The sequence below is a fragment of the Phycodurus eques genome, chromosome 21, assembly GCF_024500275.1.
Source record: "Phycodurus eques isolate BA_2022a chromosome 21, UOR_Pequ_1.1, whole genome shotgun sequence".
In the NCBI taxonomy this organism is placed as follows: domain Eukaryota; kingdom Metazoa; phylum Chordata; class Actinopteri; order Syngnathiformes; family Syngnathidae; genus Phycodurus; species Phycodurus eques.
In genome coordinates this window covers 5,270,082-5,288,993 of record NC_084545.1, presented here as the reverse complement: position 1 = coordinate 5,288,993, position 18,912 = coordinate 5,270,082, and the positions used below count along the sequence as shown (strand labels likewise).

General features: G+C 41.2%; 1 protein-coding gene across 1 annotated transcript; it reads right to left on the bottom strand.

Moving 5' to 3' along the window:
* Positions 1 to 2,959: 2,959 nt before the first annotated feature.
* On the bottom strand, positions 2,960 to 18,672 carry qtrt2 (queuine tRNA-ribosyltransferase accessory subunit 2). The gene is made up of 8 exons (XM_061666541.1): positions 18,265 to 18,672; positions 18,131 to 18,186; positions 15,748 to 15,824; positions 14,868 to 15,077; positions 12,379 to 12,578; positions 9,169 to 9,338; positions 4,601 to 4,685; positions 2,960 to 3,764 (listed from the first exon to the last, which is right to left on the bottom strand). The coding sequence occupies exons 1-8, from the start codon at positions 18,480 to 18,482 to the stop codon at positions 3,524 to 3,526; spliced, it is 1,257 nt and encodes a 418-aa protein (XP_061522525.1). The 5' UTR covers positions 18,483 to 18,672; the 3' UTR covers positions 2,960 to 3,523.
* Positions 18,673 to 18,912: the final 240 nt, after the last annotated feature.

The window sequence follows — 18,912 nt, the reverse complement described above, 5'->3', positions numbered from 1 at the left end:
TACCGTCAACGATGCATCTAAATAATGCATTCATTCCATTTTCCGTACCGCTTATCCTCACTAGAGTCGCAGGCATCGTGGAGCCTATCTCAGCAATCTTCGGGCGAGAGGCGGGGTACACCCTTAACTGATCGCCAGCCAATCGCAGGCCACACATAAACAAACAACAATTCGTACTCACATTCACACCTACGGCAATTTAGAGTCTTCAATCAACCTACCATGCGTGTTTTTGGGTTGTGGGATGAAACCGGAGTATCCGGAGAAAACCCACGCAGGCACGGGGAGAACATGCAAACTCCACACAGGCGGGGCCGGGATTTGTACCCCGGTTCTCAGAACTGTGAGGCAGATGTGCTTCTTTACCGCTTCTCCTCACTAGGGTCGCGGGCATGCTGGAGCTTATCCCAGCTATCATCGGGCAGGCGGGGCCGGGGATTGCACCCCGATCCTCAGAACTGTGAGGCAGATGTGCTAACCAGTCACGCACTGCCATCTAAATAATGATACCAGAGTATCATAATACTGTCTAAGACATATCACAATATCCAGATACAACCTATGATGCTGTACATCACAAAATCGATATCATCACGAGACCTACGTATCCTGATTTGATATGATAATGTCCTGTATCGTAGATGGTATTGCAATGATATCAGAGAGGTATCTCCATATGCCTGAAGTATTGTATCAAGTTTGTATCAAGTGATTTTCCTACTATCATAAATAGTATCCTGTTGATATTGTCATCATCATGCTGTATCATAGAAGTCTCATCTTAAAAATCAAATGCTATAAATTGTTACGAGTACCCCACTTACTGGAGCTGCTTCAGATGTTCGCGCTCATCCCGGAATGACGACTTTCATCAGGAAAAAGGCCAAATGCTCATGGCCTTTTCATCTGTCTTGTGTCCTACTAGAGGAACGCCGCTGACCTTTCCTTCAAGTTCAACCTCTACGCCTGCCTCCCAGGCAACGCAAAGTCACTAGAAAAAAAATAAATAAATTAACAAGACAAACACAAGCTCTTTCATGCACTAATCTTATGTTCCACATTAGGCTCACATTTCCAACTAAATTCCCCAGACTGGCCAGAGTGTTCTGGATAAGGCGCCATGCATAACCAGGGCAACGTAGCCTTTGGATGCAGCACAAGGCTTCATTTTAACATTTTTCCTCGGTGGGTTGTTGCACTTTATATAACTGAGAAAAAAAACAGATAAAACATGAATCCATCAATTTTCTATAGCAATTGTCCTCATTAAGGGTCATGGGTGTGCCAGAGCCTATCCCAGCGGACTTTTGGCTGGACTGGACTGGTGGGCAGCCAATTGCAAGGCACGTACCATATAGACCAGGGGTGGTCAAATACAAATCTTACAGGGCCACAAAGGTTTTTTTCAATGGGTAAAAGGTCCTTTACTGTAATATTCAAAACAACTACAGACACAAAAATAATAACAAAATAAAAAGAGAGAGCACAGCAACGTTGTCGTGTACATACAAACAGGACATACATACATATACACACACACTGTGCATATATCGGCCGTTTTTGGACATCCACGGACGCTGAATGTCCAGACCATTCACCCCTCTGCCTTACCGGTGCTTATTAAAGTAACAAGCTAACTGATTTCAATAATCTAGATGCAGTAGGCACCAAGAGTTGACCTGACTAGTTAATTACTTGACTAGCGGACGGCTTGACTTTCACAACTCCGCATCAACGTTTAAAGCTTGATCTCGTCTTCCAATCGGCCAATTGACAGAGGACTTTCAACTCGCCCGTCTGATCACATCACCGGACTATAATGCTCTTTGGAGTGGCGGACAAAGTCTTTGTAAGACTGTGCATGTCTGAGAGTCCAGAAACGAGCTGGTTGTAGATTCGAATAGCGGTTAGCCTCGCAAATTTGGTCCATTTTCGAGTTTTTCACAAACCTATACGATTGGTCAGTCCTGTTAACTGGTGATTTGGATGGGATGGGGAGTACAAAAACTCTTGACTTGAAATTTCTCACAATAAAATAACACTGACAAAACCAACAGCACCAATCAAAACCAAAGCATTGGAAGGTTCATAAAGGCGGAGGCTTTCGTTCGTACCTAATGAAGCGTTTGTTTAGCGCACAGGGTTATTTGTACCAATACAAGGCTAAAAATGTAAGCCTTTGAACAATTATGCCTGCATTCAGACAGTTTGTGAATATCAATAGCCACCAGATATTCAAGGGACGGAGGACTCCTCAGGTCTATTTTTACCAGCTAAACTGAGAGGATTGACTTGACAACCCTCTCCCGACACTGAAGTCTCCGCACGGTCATTAAAATTTTCCAAAGTAAAACCGCCCATACGTCCTCCTTTCTCCACGCGAAGGTATTAATAAGGTTGAGCACCCACCTGCCACCACATTTAAATCCCCCTCCCAACCACCCCCTGCCTTCGAAAAGCCTCGCCAATTCTCAGCAGTGTCAAGATCTCACCTGTCAGCTCAAACCTTCACGCAACCTTACCATGGATAAATAAAATAATAATAATAAAACTAAACGCAGAAGGTCTGCCACAGTCCTCATACTCCAAGTGTGAATTATTTCAAAACAGTATTTATTGAGGCAGCTTCAAAACTGAGCAGTTTTGTGACCGTCTCCATGTATAGTCGTAGGTCTATATTATACTGCCCATGTGGCAGCCAAGACACACACAACAAAAGGAGCCGCACAATGCATTAAATATGATGCGCAAACTGTATTATTATTTCCATTCTATTTAATTATGTTATTCCTGTATGTTTTTATAAAGTACAATATAGTGGACCCCCGCATACCCACGGTTCGGCACCCATGGATTCACCTATTTGCGGATTATTTATTTTTTGAATACATTTTTGTTCCAATTTTTTTTTTTTTTTTTTCTGTTTTTGGTGGGAACTAATCCATTTATTGGTGGTTTACCGGCGCTTATTCGAGAAATTTTCGGGTTTCTTTTTTTTTTTTTTCCCCCCAATCCAGTCCCTACCCCTCACCCTCCGAGGTACTGTAGTGTTGGTATTTGGGGGTCGAACAGATTATTGGCAATTCAATTCATTTCAATGGGGAAAGATGATTTAACATACGAGTGTTTGAATTACGAGCATGGTCACGGAACAAATTAAACTTTTAAATCAAGGCACCACTGTACAAACTTTTATTTCAAGACGTGACTTCTCAAATGTCCCGTTCAGCGGAAAAGGGGCAAGGACAGTCGATCGTAACAGCCACCATCTGTGCACACGAAATCAAGACACGAAAAAAAAGCAAAAGAAGTTGATGGGTTTTCTTTGGTTCTGTGGAACGCATGTGGACAAAGTTGCTGTATTTGGCTGGGACCCCAGCGAGGGTGAAGAATATAAAACGTTTTGATTGCCTCTGCAAGGCAGAGCCAATCTGCTGATCCGTGACAAAAGAGGCGGGCTGATTGTCCCAACAAACCTCTCCTCCAGGGTCAATCCATCTCATCTATCTGATTTTATCCCATCTTACGCATTTGTTTCCGTCCGACCGAGGACCCGCCTTTTCAGGAGGTCCATTTTATCGGCGGCCAGGGCTTCTCGCAGGGCCGTAAAGAAGGCAAGATAGTGGGCCGTGTTGTGTAGGATCAGCAGCACCCCCGCCAGCAGCTCATTGGTGGCCAGCAAGTGGTGCACGTACGCCCTCTGGTGGTTCACGCAGCAGTAGCAGCCACACCCCTCGACCAGGGGCCGGAAGTCGTCTTGGTACCTGGACAGTCCACGCAGACAGTAAAGCACATGGACTAGAGAGCCATGGACTGGTGATTGGGATGTGAAATGGAACAAAAGCCAATTAAGTGTGAAACACACCAACTAATTTAAGCATTTTTCCTGCTTTCCAAGTCAGCAAAGGCCCGAGTGATGGATGAAGATTATTTGAGTGATTTTCTTGTGGTGTGGGATGTGTTAAGACTTAATGTCCACCCCGATCTTCTCAGAAAATAGCCTCGGCAGACGACATAAATGTTTTATCTGTTCAATATTCAAAGCCTAATTGAACATTGGTAATTTGCACAATTTTCCCCCTCCATGATCAAAGTTAGCTAAAACCTAGTTATCGGATTTCTTGAAACAATTATCGTTTGTTGTGGGGTGTTGTTAAGAATGAGTCTTCCTCCCTAGTTTGCTTGGAAAATGGTAAGTACCAACAACCATAAGTGTTTAACCTGTTTATATTTTGGACACAAAATCCTTAAGCGAGTGGTCCATACAGAGTTGGGCTGTACGACAAACCCCGTGATTTGTTACATGAAACTTATTTCTACTATTCTACGATTAGTCTTCTATGTATTTTCCATCAGTCTTGATGCCCTGTGCCACTGCATTTCCCCAGTCTTGGTACTGTGACGGACATCCGCTTAAGGGAGGAGACATGACTGTCCGCGGAGAGATCATTATTTGTGCGGTGTGTTGTTTTGGTCATGTCCAGTACAGTACACACGATAAGAGCAGTAAGCACACGCTTTCCTTGTCATGTGTGGTGTTTCCTCACATTTAAAAAAAAAAAAAAAAAAAAAAAAAAAAAGTACTCCTGCTTCGTCCTACCTTTTGTCTTTGAGATCCATCTCGAAGGGCGTCATGCGGGTCGGAACATCGGGGTCGTTATCTCCATTCAGTTTTGCCATGGTCTCTGCCAAAACACACACACGCCTCATTAATCCTCATCATCATCTCATTTCCGAGCACATCTACAGAACCACGACCCCTGTCTGTCAGCCCTGGCGGTAAGAAGAAAATGCCCTTATTCCACCCTTATTATGCAACATGGTCGCCGACCCCTCAGGTAACATAATGGAATTACTCACTGGTAGGTGAGTTCAGATGAGCAGCTGCGTGAGTTTGCTTCATTTAATGGAAAGGATGATTTGATTTTGTACTTAATGCTTGAGAAGGGAGTAATCGGGAAAATTGTAATTCGTATAGTCGCCGGGGAAACTTATTTACTCAACTGAAGAGGTGTCTATTAGGGGTAAGGCATTTATTTATACTAATAAATATTAAATAAAGTTACATCTGTTTTGTCCACTGTAAAAGCCCTCTAAGCAATGCGTTAGCAACAGAGTTTGGAAGTCCACCTCTATGGGTGGGGAGGGGCTTCTGTTTGGGGGGAGGTGTTAATTGAGACACAGCGTCTAATTAGAGTGAATAAAAATGTCGATAATGCACAATGATTAAAAAGAATGATGACATCAAGATGTGAATTTGAAAGATGCATTCTTTCCTCAAGTTCCTTTAAACATACTCTCTAGCAACACTCTCTACTCGGGGCTGAAAATAGCGCCGACGGTGTCGCTACCCGATCGTGACGATATGGATTCTACAGGTTCAGCTGATAGCCGCTTGTTTTATCTCTCGCTGGCAGACGAGCCAGGTAATGTGTTGTAAGAGCACTGCGTACAACACGTCCACCAACACCCCCTGCTCCTTTGAAATGGAGTTGATGCATTCAAGGACGACGCACATTCAGAAAGCAGCAGATAACTGGATGACTAAGGCTGGATGTACACAGCATGGCTTAAGTGACAATTCAGATTTTTTTTTCACAATTGTCCTGGGACACATGCAAATTAGCGAAGAAGTGCGGCCAAATCTGCGACGCGGGGCCATGGTGGCTGAAAGGCGATATAGCGTGGGACCACTGGAGGCATTAAATCGGAACGAAGCACTTGGACCTGCAGTGTAAATCCAGCACAAGAAAGCTTTATGTGCCTATTTCTCCGTTTTGTCTGCTCAGCGCAATTTACACTTCAAAGTTAATAATTTAAAGCCACTACTGATATAACCATGTATTCCAAAGTGGTTTAAAGTAGGAGCAGCAATATTATTTAGTTTAACCATGACTCAAGAGTGACCCTGACTCATGCTTCTTTTAAAAAAAAAAAAAAAAAAAAAAAATACAAAATAAAAAAAAATTTAAAATGGGGGGGGAATTATCAATACTGTTCTGCTATTATACCTTAAATTTTCATTTATCCTTGGTCTAATATAAGCAAGGTTCAAGGAATCAAGTATCAAGTGTGACAAAATGAGAAGAGAGAGAAAGCATTCAGTAGTGATGCACGGTTATCAATACGCGACAATTGGCTGTGGGTGGATGGATCCTAGTTTTGCAGGGGATTAAGAGTTTCTCACTTGAATTGTCTGGATGCAACGCTGTGGTTTTAATCATGAAAAATGGGCCAATATTTCTTTGAACTAAAGGTTGTAGATGTGGGTATAGTTATTAACACTATTTCTTATAATTTCACAACTTAGTTTTTTATTTACTTACCATCTCAAACAGATTCTTGGACAGATTAGAGGTCACATAAAAGGTGGAAATTTTTTAAAAGGATATATCTTGGTCTCGTTTTTTGTATCACAAAAACCTGGCACAAGGGTGAGTCTATTTTTCTCATCCTCTGTACCGCAAACTATGATCCAAAAACAGTTTAATATCACTTCAAAATCATCTTCCATCATTACACTAGTAAATGTCTTACAGATTATTTCATTTAGAAAAAAATGCATCCTAAATGCAATCGTACATGCACATATGGTGAAGACTCTCTGTACCTTGGACTGACAACCCAGACTAAACATTTGCTGTAGTACTTTCCTATTTAGACAGCACTTTGGCGCCATCATGTGGTATCTTAGGCCGTTTCGGAAAAAGCACAAATACGTCAATAAGTGATTACTGTACTGGCGCTGTCTTTACTTAGTATCAGACTGATACCAAATGTCGCAGCATGGCACAGAACTTACGACATTGCCCGTCAAAGAGTGCCAACCCGTGAGCGACAGTGAGTGAGCGAGGCCCGATGATGAAAAAGAGAAGTTGCGAAGATAGAGAGGAAGCGGCAGGCCATTAGCGTACACTTGGCTGTGTCGAACAGGACCCGGACCCCGAGGCCCATTGCGGGTGCTTGTAATTGGTCGAAGGGGGGCTGTGAATTTCTGTTTAAAATCACCCGGCCTGCTCTCACCTCCATTACGCTTGCCAGTGCAGAATCGATTAGCACTGTCTTGACACGACTATCGGCATCGGGCAAGTTCAATACAAGTTTCTAATGAAGCGGCCCGGGCTCCTTGTCATAACACTTGTTAAGCCTCTCACTAGGTAGGACAACCATCGCTACCCATCAGTGATTTACTTCAATCGCTGAACTTTCCTTCCCTCCAATTATTTTTAAATGAGATGATGACAGTGGAGTTTTGGCTGTGGACGTTCCCAAACTTTGCACTGATTTTACGGCAATATCGTTATCTACAATCTATTATCTGTGCAGTTACTGTGCTGGACATGTCACTGAAATCGATTAATATCAGCAACTAATCATCTCAAACATCTCACCTTCACATAATTGCCTCATTATTTGACATATAGGGGCTCCTCTGTTCACGACAGTATCGACATAGGACATCTAAAGGTTAAGAACGTCACCCCATATTACCTGAAATAGTGGCCGTCCCTCGAATGGACACCGTGCCTCAATTAAATGGTGGGTCCATAAGCCATGTCAAAAAATAAACGCCTCCCTCAAACAGACCCCAGGAAGGAAAAGAACTACCGAGTTCACACAGAGACAGTAAAGAGTTATCTGCTTGAGCCAGTATTGTATTCTGTTTCTGACCAAACACCAGCCCCCAATAAGGTAATGTACATTAACAGACTTTCATCAAATTCCCAATGAGAATATAGAAAAACAGGTAGCCACTGTAATTATTTTATTCTTATCTCACAAGTTAACAGCTTGAGTCAGTTTGAACTCTGTTGCCGACCAAAACAGCAGCGCTAAAGCATTTGAACAGGTCCGTCAGATGAATTTCAGTATTAAAGATGATCGTACGTTACGAGGAGACACGGTCTTTAGTGACAATTAGCGCTCCAGGTGATTCTGACGTGCGGTCACTTTACGCCCAGGGTAGTCTGCCTCTGTTCTTACCGCTTTTAAACTCCAGTTGCACTTGGCAGGAACTGTAACATGCTGCTAATACTGTGAAGTGTTATTCCAAAAATAAAGGCCTCCCCATGAATAGATGCCTCGCCCATCTCTAGGCTGTGATCTCTATTGAGGTTTACTTCCTGAATTATGCTTGATGGTTGGTGCATTAAAAAGAAAAAAAAAGAAAAAGAAAAAAAGAAACACATGACGGTTTGACAAAACTGTAACATTATAAATGTCACAGATTTGCTTTTAACCTTTTGTCCAGGATTTCAGATCCAGTGTATGTGTGCGTTTGTGTGTGGAGAAAACTGGGGAGTGATATTTTAGTTAAGCAGGTCACAACGCCTGAGGAAAACAAAAGCGTACTTTTGCCATTAAAATGCAGACGCTGCAGTGTGGCGGACGTGTTTGCATGGGAATCAGTCTGGCTTTATCCGATAGAAACAGGAATACACATGGAAGTTGAGTGCAACATTTCTTGGAGAACCTGTATACAAAGCAGACAGATAAGAAAGATATCAAGGAACAACGACAACGGGTCATTGGATGGTTGTGAAAATGTGTGCATCTTAAGCTGGGTACTACACACATACCTACAATCGGGCCGAATTTGAGTCGCATGATTACTGTTTGTTAATATGTTATTGTTCAGAACACTTACATATATCGGTAACGGAGGGCCTATCTCACTCACTGGCGGAGACGTCGCAGAGACTGCCGAGGCTGATCAGTCGCGACGACTCCGGGACCCGGGAGGTCAAAATATTGCTTGCGCTCTCACCGGGAAGATGTCTCGGAGATGTCTCCAAACAAAGTGACAGCCAATTCACCTGGAAGTCGCTGATATAGGCCCATATACAGAGTATATATTCATTAAATAAATATATAACGCATCTTATGTGTGTGTGGGTGTCTTTGTGTGAATGCTCCACGCTCAGCCGGCGGAGCACGATCACCGATACATTCCCCTAAAGAGGAAAACGCTTTAACGTCCATAAAATCCAAAACATTGGGGAGATTGTTTTGTGATCGCAGTTTTATGGCATTAAGCTTTTTCTATATAAGAGGAAAACGTCTTTACGTGCATAAACTCCAAAACATTCAGTCATGCCAAAACTCTATTAGCATTTCAGTGGTGATTCTGGTTTGGAGAATAGAATATAAAAGAAAAAGTCACCCCACCTGAGGGGGGCCTCCCATCGCCGCTCTCCCGGTCCGTCGCGGTGTCAAAGCGGAAGCAGAGGGCACAACCTCGCTCCGTGACCTGGAAAGGGAAGAAGCCCTCGAACAGGTCCACCCCAGCCTCCACGCATGCCAGCACCTCGTCGGGCCGACCCACACCCTGCAGAAGCCTGGCAGCGCAGCCAACAACAGCCATGAATAGGAAGGAGCCACATGGATAATAAATCAGCCAGATATAAGGGCGATGGTTGTTTTTTGTTTTATACAAGATTCCGAGTGTATTAGAGTAAAATTGATACTTTTAGGTGTAAAACATGAAATTGTCATTCATTTTTATTGTAATAATAAAACTTTCTTCTTGTAAAATAATGACTTCTCTCTCGTACTATAACTTTATTCTCATAAAACTCTGATTGTTTTGTGTTATATCAGAAGTTTATTCTAGTTAACCTTAGGAATATAACTTAATTCTTCTAATAATAGTACAATTTCTTTCTTGTAAAATTCAATTATTTCACGTAATACCCATTTGTTTTACTTTTTCATAAAATATGACATTATTCCATTTTAACAACAAATTGTTTGCATAATATTACACCTTTACTCTGGTTAATTAATGACAGTATTCTCGGAATATTGCAGTTTTATATTCTTGTTGTATAAAAACGTTTTTCATGCAATTCTCTTATTTTCATTAAATTATGAGTTTTCCTTGCAAAGTTCCATTGTTATTCTTGCAGAGCAACATTATCTCAAAATATTTTTGCTTCTCTGTTGGAAATTTTTTTTTTTCCCGTAAAACTACAACTAGCATTTGTCATTGTATAATTTTTCTCACAAATTACTCGTGAAAGTACTTTTTGCCGTAATGTTACAACTTAATTCTTTTTTCACCTCGAACCAAAAGTACTTATCTTAAGCTTAATTACAATTGTAAGTTTTGTCGCTTGAAATTACCACTTTACTGTTGTATTATTAATTCTTCATTCTTGTAAAATAACGACTTTTTCTTATAATATTACAACTTTATTCTTGTGAAATTCTGATTGTTTTGTGTAATATTAGAACCTTACTATAGTTAACCTTATGATTACAACTTCACTTTTTTTGTCGAGCAACATTCTCTTATATTTCCACTTCGTTGTTGGAAAAATGGTTTTCCCGATAAATTATGACTAATAACGGCACAAATTGTGAATTTATTCTTATTCTTTTTTCTTCCTGTAATTTAACAACTTCATTCCTTTTCCCCCCCAGCAACAAGCTCATTGACAGTCCCCAGCTTAACCCAGGTATACGTTTATGGTTGTAATATTACAACTTTATTCTCTTCAAATTTGTTAGTCACCCCCTCGGCTGGAATTCTGTGTTACAACAGAGCTGTCGTTTTGATGTGTCGTAGGCTTTGCCAAGCCTCCGCCTCCTCACCGTGTGATTGCAGAACAACTTCTTTCTGATAAAATTGTCATTGTTTTCTGGCTTTCGTCCCACTTGATTGTCTTTTTTTCCACTAAAAAGAAGGACGGGTTGCACTTGCTGCATTTTAACACACGAGCAGCACTTCTCTCCACTTTATCAGCAGACGTGTGTTCTATGCTCTCTCTCTCTGCCTTGGCAGATAAGCGGCTGCAGGCATCAAGGTCAAGGCCAATTTAGCATTCAGGGCAGACACTGCACTCTGGCCTAAGCGCAGGTATCTCTGTGAAGCTCACAAGGGGTCTCTTGCTTACCTAATCGTATTTAAAAAATAAAATAAAATAAAATAAAATAAAAATTTAAATAAAAAGACTGATCTGATTTGGCACTCCAGAGAAGTCCCTTGGGACTGATATGGAACAGATGGGGCCTACATGGAGATCTCTTTAGTTCGGGTTCATTTTGTAAACAAACACTGACGTCGTACTGTACGTGGGATCGTAAATGTCAGGCCGCTTGTGTGCGTGGCAGGACAGTAATTGACTGGCGCGTTCTAGAGGCTGTCATCTTGCTTTATAAACATTACACTTGTGCACTCATGGAAGTAGCAAAACAGCCCTTTACTCTATAAATATACACATTTAAAGAAATCGTATGAAACAGTTGCCCCCCCCCCCCCAAAAAAAATAAACGGAGAGAACTCGCCGAACCTGCCAGTTTGGCTATAAATGCCGCTGACGGTAGACTAATTGGGTCGCGCTGTCAATCGAGCCGTGCTAATGAAAGAATGGAGAGTATTGGGTAGAGAGGCTTTCTCGAGGCATCAATAAAGCAGGCCAATTTATTGAGTGGAGGAACCATGAGTCACATGCTTTTGGCATGTAATAAATAGAAGTACAATATATAATGTCACTAATTTTATCTATTTGACTAAATCATGTACCATATTACCAAACAGCTCCGTGATAAAAAAGACTCCCAGTTGAAGTTGACGATCAAACTTAACTTTTATTTAGAATTACATCTTGTGTGTATTAAAAACAACCACATAACTTTACCTTGGGAAATTCTGTGTGCTTCATACTAACACAGAACTATTATCGTACAACAATATTATTACATATATTCTTTATCCTCTGCAAAAATGACTGACACTCTTGCAGTATACTAAGGAGTTGTGACCGTCTCCTTCATGTATACCTTTGTCTGTATTATAGCGCCCCCGGGTGGCCAAGGTGTGCCCACCAGAAGTAGTCACACAATGATTATCATATGCACAAACTGTTTAATTCTATACATTCTATTTAATTATGCTATTACTGTACTGTATGTTTTTATGACGTATATATCATAGAGTGCTGTTCAAAAATCAATGAACATTTTTTGCTCGGTTGTTTTGGGAGGCTGGACCGGATTCATGGCATTTCCATTCCTTTCAATGGGGAAAGATGATTTGTGATACAAGTGTTTTGAGTTACAAGCATTGTCACGGAACAAATTAAACTTGTAAGCCATGGCACTACTGTACTTTCGCAAAATATTATGACTTTATTTTCATAAAATTAACGTGCCCCCCCACTAAAATGACCAATTTTTCATTTTCAGAAGGTCCGAACGCTCGTTTCCATGATATCTATTTATATACCAGATAGTAACGGAGGATTCAATGACGCCGACAACCAGCTCGCACTATCATCTCATTAGTGAGCCCAGGGGTGCGTCAACTCCTTTCTAATTACAATCAATGAATGAATGAACATCAATTCGTCAGGTGAGAAAACCAGCGGGGCTCACCTGGGTTTGTCCTCGGGTAGCTCCTTGGTCACGGCGCCGATGAGCTGGCCTCTCAGGGCTCCGTCCAGGCGGCCTGTCTGGAGGCCGTCCAGGCAGAAGCCCGCCACGGGCCGTTTGGCCGTCTCCCTGGCCGAGCGCGCCCTCTCCTCCGGGACGTCTCCGCCCTCCACCGCCCCGAACAGCGCCGCTCCCTCCAGCTCCTAGCGACCAGACAGGAAGAGCGCATAAATCAACTCCACTGCCCGTCTTGTAAACGTGGATCCTCATCACGCGTTCCAATAAACAGGCTCCTTTGCCATGACAACATACGTCTCCTTCAAGTGTACAGTAACGTTGATGACGCACCACAGTATTGATTACACATTATCAGGGTCGCTCATTAAAAAGCATCTAAAGCTTTACCTCTACAAGTGTGTTTTGCTTTTTCTTTGGCTTTTTTTTTTTTGTTATGCACCAGAAAAGGGTGCAATATTACAACTTCATTCTCTTTATCTCTTAATATTACAGCTTTATTCTCTAAAAATAATAACTTAGTTCTCATAACATTAAAACTGTATTCACAAAATATTTGTCTCATAATGACCACTGAACAAATTAATAGTTCATTTCTCGTAACATTGCACCTTTAGTTTTGTAAAATACACTTTGTAAGATTTAATCTTCATTCTTGTAGAAATTAAAAGTTGTTTTTTGATAATATTACAACTATATTCTCGTAAAAACAAACTGTTGGTGGTATTTAAACTTTAGATTTTTGTAATATGACACCTTTTTCACATAATTGTTTACTCGTAATATGACAATTTTACTCCTGTAAAAAATAAGTCATTTTCATGTAATAGCACCCCTTTATTCTCGTAAAATAAAATGTTTCTAGTAATATTACACTTTTATCCTTGTGAAATACCTTGAGCTTTTTTTCCTCATATTACCACTGTATTGTTGTTTTTTTACGAGTGGATGTGTATATTTGAGTAGATGGGCTTTTGTTATTTTATTTTGTTTCCTACTGCATCTTGTATGTACCGTGTTAAAAAATAGCGGTGCGTGTGACAGGGCATACGAGACTATTAGCACAATCTATTAGACTTTCATTAACAAGCGACAAACGTAAAACAACCAAAAGGACATCACACAGCACAAGAGAAGAAGGACCTAAAACAATACAGCGCAGCGGCCAAATTAAGTAAAGTCTTTTTTCCCTTTTCTTCCATTCTTAGTAAATAGATAATCATAGTCCATCACAAAATGGATGATAATGGAGAAGCACAAGCGAACGCGTCCCCAAATAAATGCAGTCAAAGTGTTATAATGACAGTGGTAGTTAGAGTAATAATAGTAATTAGGATAATCATCATATCATAATAAAGACTATGGCTATGACAGTATAGAACATGGATTATGGGGGAAAGGAAAGCAAAAAGAGGACACAAATAAATTACAAGTCCCTTTGGGGGGAAAAAAAATAATCTATGAATTAAGAATAGTTTTATATTACTGTAATAAAATTTTAATTAACAATAGTTAATTGGGTGACTCCAGTGAGTGAAAAATGCAGTGGAGTCTATGGCAAAGTGGAAAAGGCAAATATTTGCATATTTGTCTGAATTGTAGATGTTGACGCCATTCTCACTTTAAAAAAAACAGAAGAACTTTGGTTTGATCTGTATTAATCAGGAGATATTATTCAGAGAAGGGAAAGGACATGAAATAAATAAAACAAGAACAACAAAAAACAATGGGTACTGGGAGCATGAGCAACAATAATAAAGACGATAATTGCAACACTGAGGAGAGAGAGAGAAAAAATATTTTAACGATTTTGTTCTTGTAAAATAACTTTTTTCCTCAAATTACAACCTTAGTTTTTTGGTACTCAGTGGTACTCATGTCGATGTGTGCCTTTAAGAGGCGTGGCCGAGTGAGTGACATCAGGACCTCTGACTCCAGCTAAGGTTGGCCGGTTACCATGCGGTTAGTTCTGCGATACAGTCTGCTCCATGCTCCTTGCAAGTGTTTTCATTATCTGTTTGTGTGTTTGACTGTTTGCCCTGTTTAATAAACGGTGACTGTGGCTCTCCTTTCCCCCCCCCCCCCCCCAAAAATGAGAACAATGAAAAACATGCTCTTATCTTTGGCAGCGACTTGACTACATGGAGTAAGGAAACACCACCAAGAGACTTGTAATTTACCGGAAGTAATATAATATTATAAGCTATATTATTATAATATTATATTTGTGCTCAAAACCCTAAATATAGGCAAATACAACATTCTCCCTTATCACATATTATATCACTTTTAGGGGGTAAAAGGCACTCTACCTTTTACTTTATTTTAGTTTTATTACAAATTAGTTACCTTCTTTTGACACTCCGTATGACCGTTTGGAACAAATGTTTCTCAGTTAACATAGGTTTTACGATGGAACTTCACTTTACATCATTTCCTACGGGAGAATTGGCTTTGAAATTTCAACTTTGCCGCACCTGCGACGCATGGTGCACCAGCAGACACTCGTCCAAGTGGGCGAGGGTCCGCTCCACTGACTTGCGGACCCTCTTGCGGGAGGTGTTGTCCTGCCAGGTCTCGCCGTCGGCCATGCTCACGTAGCAGTCGGGCCGCACGAGCTTCTGCAGGGCCATGAACTTGGCCACTGTCAGCTCTATGCGCCCGCCGCTTCCCCACACGGACACTGTCTACACACCAACCACAAAAAGGACATGAAATGAGAATTGATTTTTTTTTCACTATAAATATCATACTTATATAATACACACACACACAATGACATCATGGAACATAATAAACTCATAAGTCAAGACACCACTGTACATACAATTAAAAGGAAAATAAATGCTACATATTTTGATTAAAAAAATATAGTTAAATAGAAGAATAAGTGTCACAACAGAATTTTGATAAATAATATAAGAACACTGCGAAATACAAAATCAAAATAGTTTTTAGTTAAAAAGTACTAAAATACAAGAAGAATACATTTTGATCACAATTTATCAATAATGAATATAAAATATTGTAAAATACTTTGAATGCAAGTCATAGAACAATGAAAAAATACATTTAAAAAATCTATGGTAATACAATAGTAATTAAAATAATGTTTTTAAACGACTCAAAAGAAAAATTACAGACTGTCAAATGTAAAGCCTGTAGCTGAACTGAATAAATACTGTTCTGCAACTTTTCATCATGCTTATTTTTAATTAGATGAGTTTTTTATTTTTGTCTTATTACAAATGTGAATATAATTTAATAAACACTTATTTAAATAGTTTGTGTGATAGCTCTTTGGATATGAGATACGAACCAGACAACACAATGAATTGTGGGGAGGGGGCGTCTAACCTTGTTGGTTGTGTAACCGGTGGGGCTGAGGATAGCGGGGTCATGCAGCGAGCAAAACAACACTGTGTCACGAAGGCCTGTGGTGGGCAAAAGGTCAGGGAAATAAATTGCTTCATAAATACAAACAGTGGGGCAAATTAATGCAGAATTGGTCACAGAAATGTAGTAACAATCCCTTGTTGTCCCTATAATATGCTACACTGTAACAATTCCACTTCAGTCGCCTGAAGCAGCAAAAGCTCGCAGGCGCGTGTACTTCCATGAGGCAGTGTTGAATGAGGTCACTCTTGCAGGGCATTCCTATAAATAATACACAGTACACAAGCTAATGAGGTTTGCAATGCAGCAGAGGTCCTCAATAGGCCGGCTATTCAGTCTCTAAATTCAAGGACAAATCACATGCATTGTAACTCCACCCACATGACAGTAGTCAGCCAATCAGATGGTTTATTCAGAGTTGCTTTTGCAGGCGGGCAACCGTGGTTTGACGACAAAATCGTATGCGTTTTAACTCCACCCACGTGACGCTTGTTAGCCAATCTAATGGTTTATTTGCTCTTTTGCGAGTGGAGCTCCAGGCGGGAAAGCGGTGAGGAGACTAATTCAAGGTTGCAAGTTTGCCTTTAAAAGAATTGGAACTTCAATACATTAGTATGTCATTTTCTTGAATTGGACCTCTTTGTTCTACAGAATAACCAGGTTATCCATCAAAAATGTAGTTTCCCCTCATCTTAAACTCTGCGGCATAAACGTGTTTTCTTCACCCGTGATGTTTTGTTATCACTTTACAGCAGGCGTGCGAGTTTTCAGATGTCGTTATTCTGACATGATTGATGCACACACTGTCAAATAAGAAATCACAGTTGACACAAGACGGTTGAATCTGTCCCTTATACTTTTGAAACTGGGCTTTGGTGAACTTTAAACAGGCACCTATGTGAGATGACTAAAAATCTAACTTTAAACTTTTATTTTTAAAATAATATAGTTAAACAGTAAAAGTAAAAGACTAAAGTGACACTGATCGTATTGGACTGTTAGTGGTAGCATTTTAGCAGCATATTATAGTTAACGGCCCAGTGGGTGTCCCACGGGAGGGTGAAGGTGGTTGTGACTGTCGATGGATGAGAGATTATTGTTGTACGCGAGTGTTCAACAGTCTTATGCTCAGGGGGAGGAAACTGTCTCTGAGTCAGATCGTCGTGCTCCACAACCTGCAGCCAGAGGTCAGTATGGAAAAGAGTCCATGGCGGGGGTGGGTAGGGTCAGAGGAGATGTCTTGGGCTCTGGTCAGGCAGCACAATGTCCTAGCTGGAGGGAGGCGGGGGTCTAGATTTTCTCCGCTGTTCTCACTCTCTGCTTAAAACTTCCAGTCCGAGGCCTTGCAGGTTCCAAACCAGACGGAGATGCAGCTGTCAGGAGACTCAATGGTGCCTCTGTAGAAGGTGATCCGTATAGAAAGGAGGAGGGAGACACTCCATCTGGCGCAGGAAGCGCAAGCGGCAAGTGCTGCTGTGTCTGTTTCACCGGCGAGGTGATGTATACCGAGTTTATCCGTGATTTTACACCCCCAGGAACTTGGTGCTACTGACAACTTCCAGCTCAGTGTCATTAATAAAGGGCGGTGTCTGACAGGGTTGAGATTTGCTTTGTCTTGTCAACACTGAGGGTCAGGTTGTTGACTCGCCACCAGTCCAACAGGTGTTTCGGGGGTGTTTGAACCACAAATTGTCAAGGAAGAAGCGGATTGGCCTGGCCGCTGCAGCCATATTATAATAATACAATGAGGGGAAATAGGTGAAAGCGTGGATATTTGAGAGACCTTTGGCAACGATCACCTCATTCATTTGCTGCACTCGTTCATTTCAGTGACAGAGACTCTCCACACTTTGCATTTTAGCCATGTGTTAGGCACATATGAAAATATAAATAGTATTACTGTCAAACAAACATATAATGTATTGGTACAGCTAGGTAGTGCCCGGCTGGATCATGCTTCGTACTCAGAAACATAATTTTTCTATGAAAGCTCATGTGATAACACGACATGCCATTTTTGATTGGCCATTACAACCGCAAAGTTGCAACACAAATCTTCTCCAATTAAAATGTTGAATCACGGCAAAATTAGTTGCTGACAATTGGCCACATCGTTGCAGAAACCCGCACACTGTGCGACAACTGTCGTGGTCAGCCGCATCGCTTGATGTGCAGCGTTTCAGAAAGAGCAAAAAAACAAAAATGCAAATATGTGAGTTTTTCAGCAAATAGCTGGGCATAGGTTTCACAGGGGGGAAAACAGGTGAATTCATGAATAGTCACATAAATTTGTATACAAGCCATTAAAACGTGATTTTCCCAAAGCATGTCCCATTTAAAGTACCTGAAAACTTCTTAAATCCTTCCTTGAACGCCTCCAACACTTCCTGGTGCTCTGCTCTGGAGGAAAATGAAGATAGATGATATCATTCACAGTACAATACGTGCGTACATCCAATGTAAACGTGCGTTGCTTACATATCGTCCAGTGAGACCTGGGTAACAGAGGGCAGCTTGTCCAGGGTGTGCAGCGTATCCTGGGTCAAGTGAGGGACTGTGCCGCAGTGTGTGTACAGCAGACAGCCCGGTACCTCCAGAGAGTGCTTCCCCGTCCTGCCAAGCCCCTTCAGGACACCCAGGCGGCTTCCCCCCTGGAGAACCCGAGACAACTCGAGCTTCATCCTGTTTGCAGCCATACAGCTAATAAACAAAGTTTCGTGAAGCACGTGAATTAGAAACTGCGGTCTTCTGCGTCCTCCTTTCGTCGCGGAATGTTGTTAAGACAGCTAAATATATTGAAGCAAGGGAAAATATCTAGTTACTTGCTGGTAAGCCACTACCTCTGTCTTTATTTGCAGAATTATTGCAGAATTTTACCACAGCGTTCTGTCAAGAAACTACAAGGCGCGTCGTTGTGACGTCATCACAAGCGACATCAACAACTCGGTTGAAATAACAAACATTATTACCGTTTTCTGAACCCTCACGATTATGACGCTGTGATTATTGGAATTACTTTCAAGTTTATTTTGTTTTAATATATTCCTTTTACATTTCGTGAGTCGTATCGGAGTTGCCACGGTTACCAGAGGGACGCTTAAACGCCCAAGTGCATCGTGGAAAACA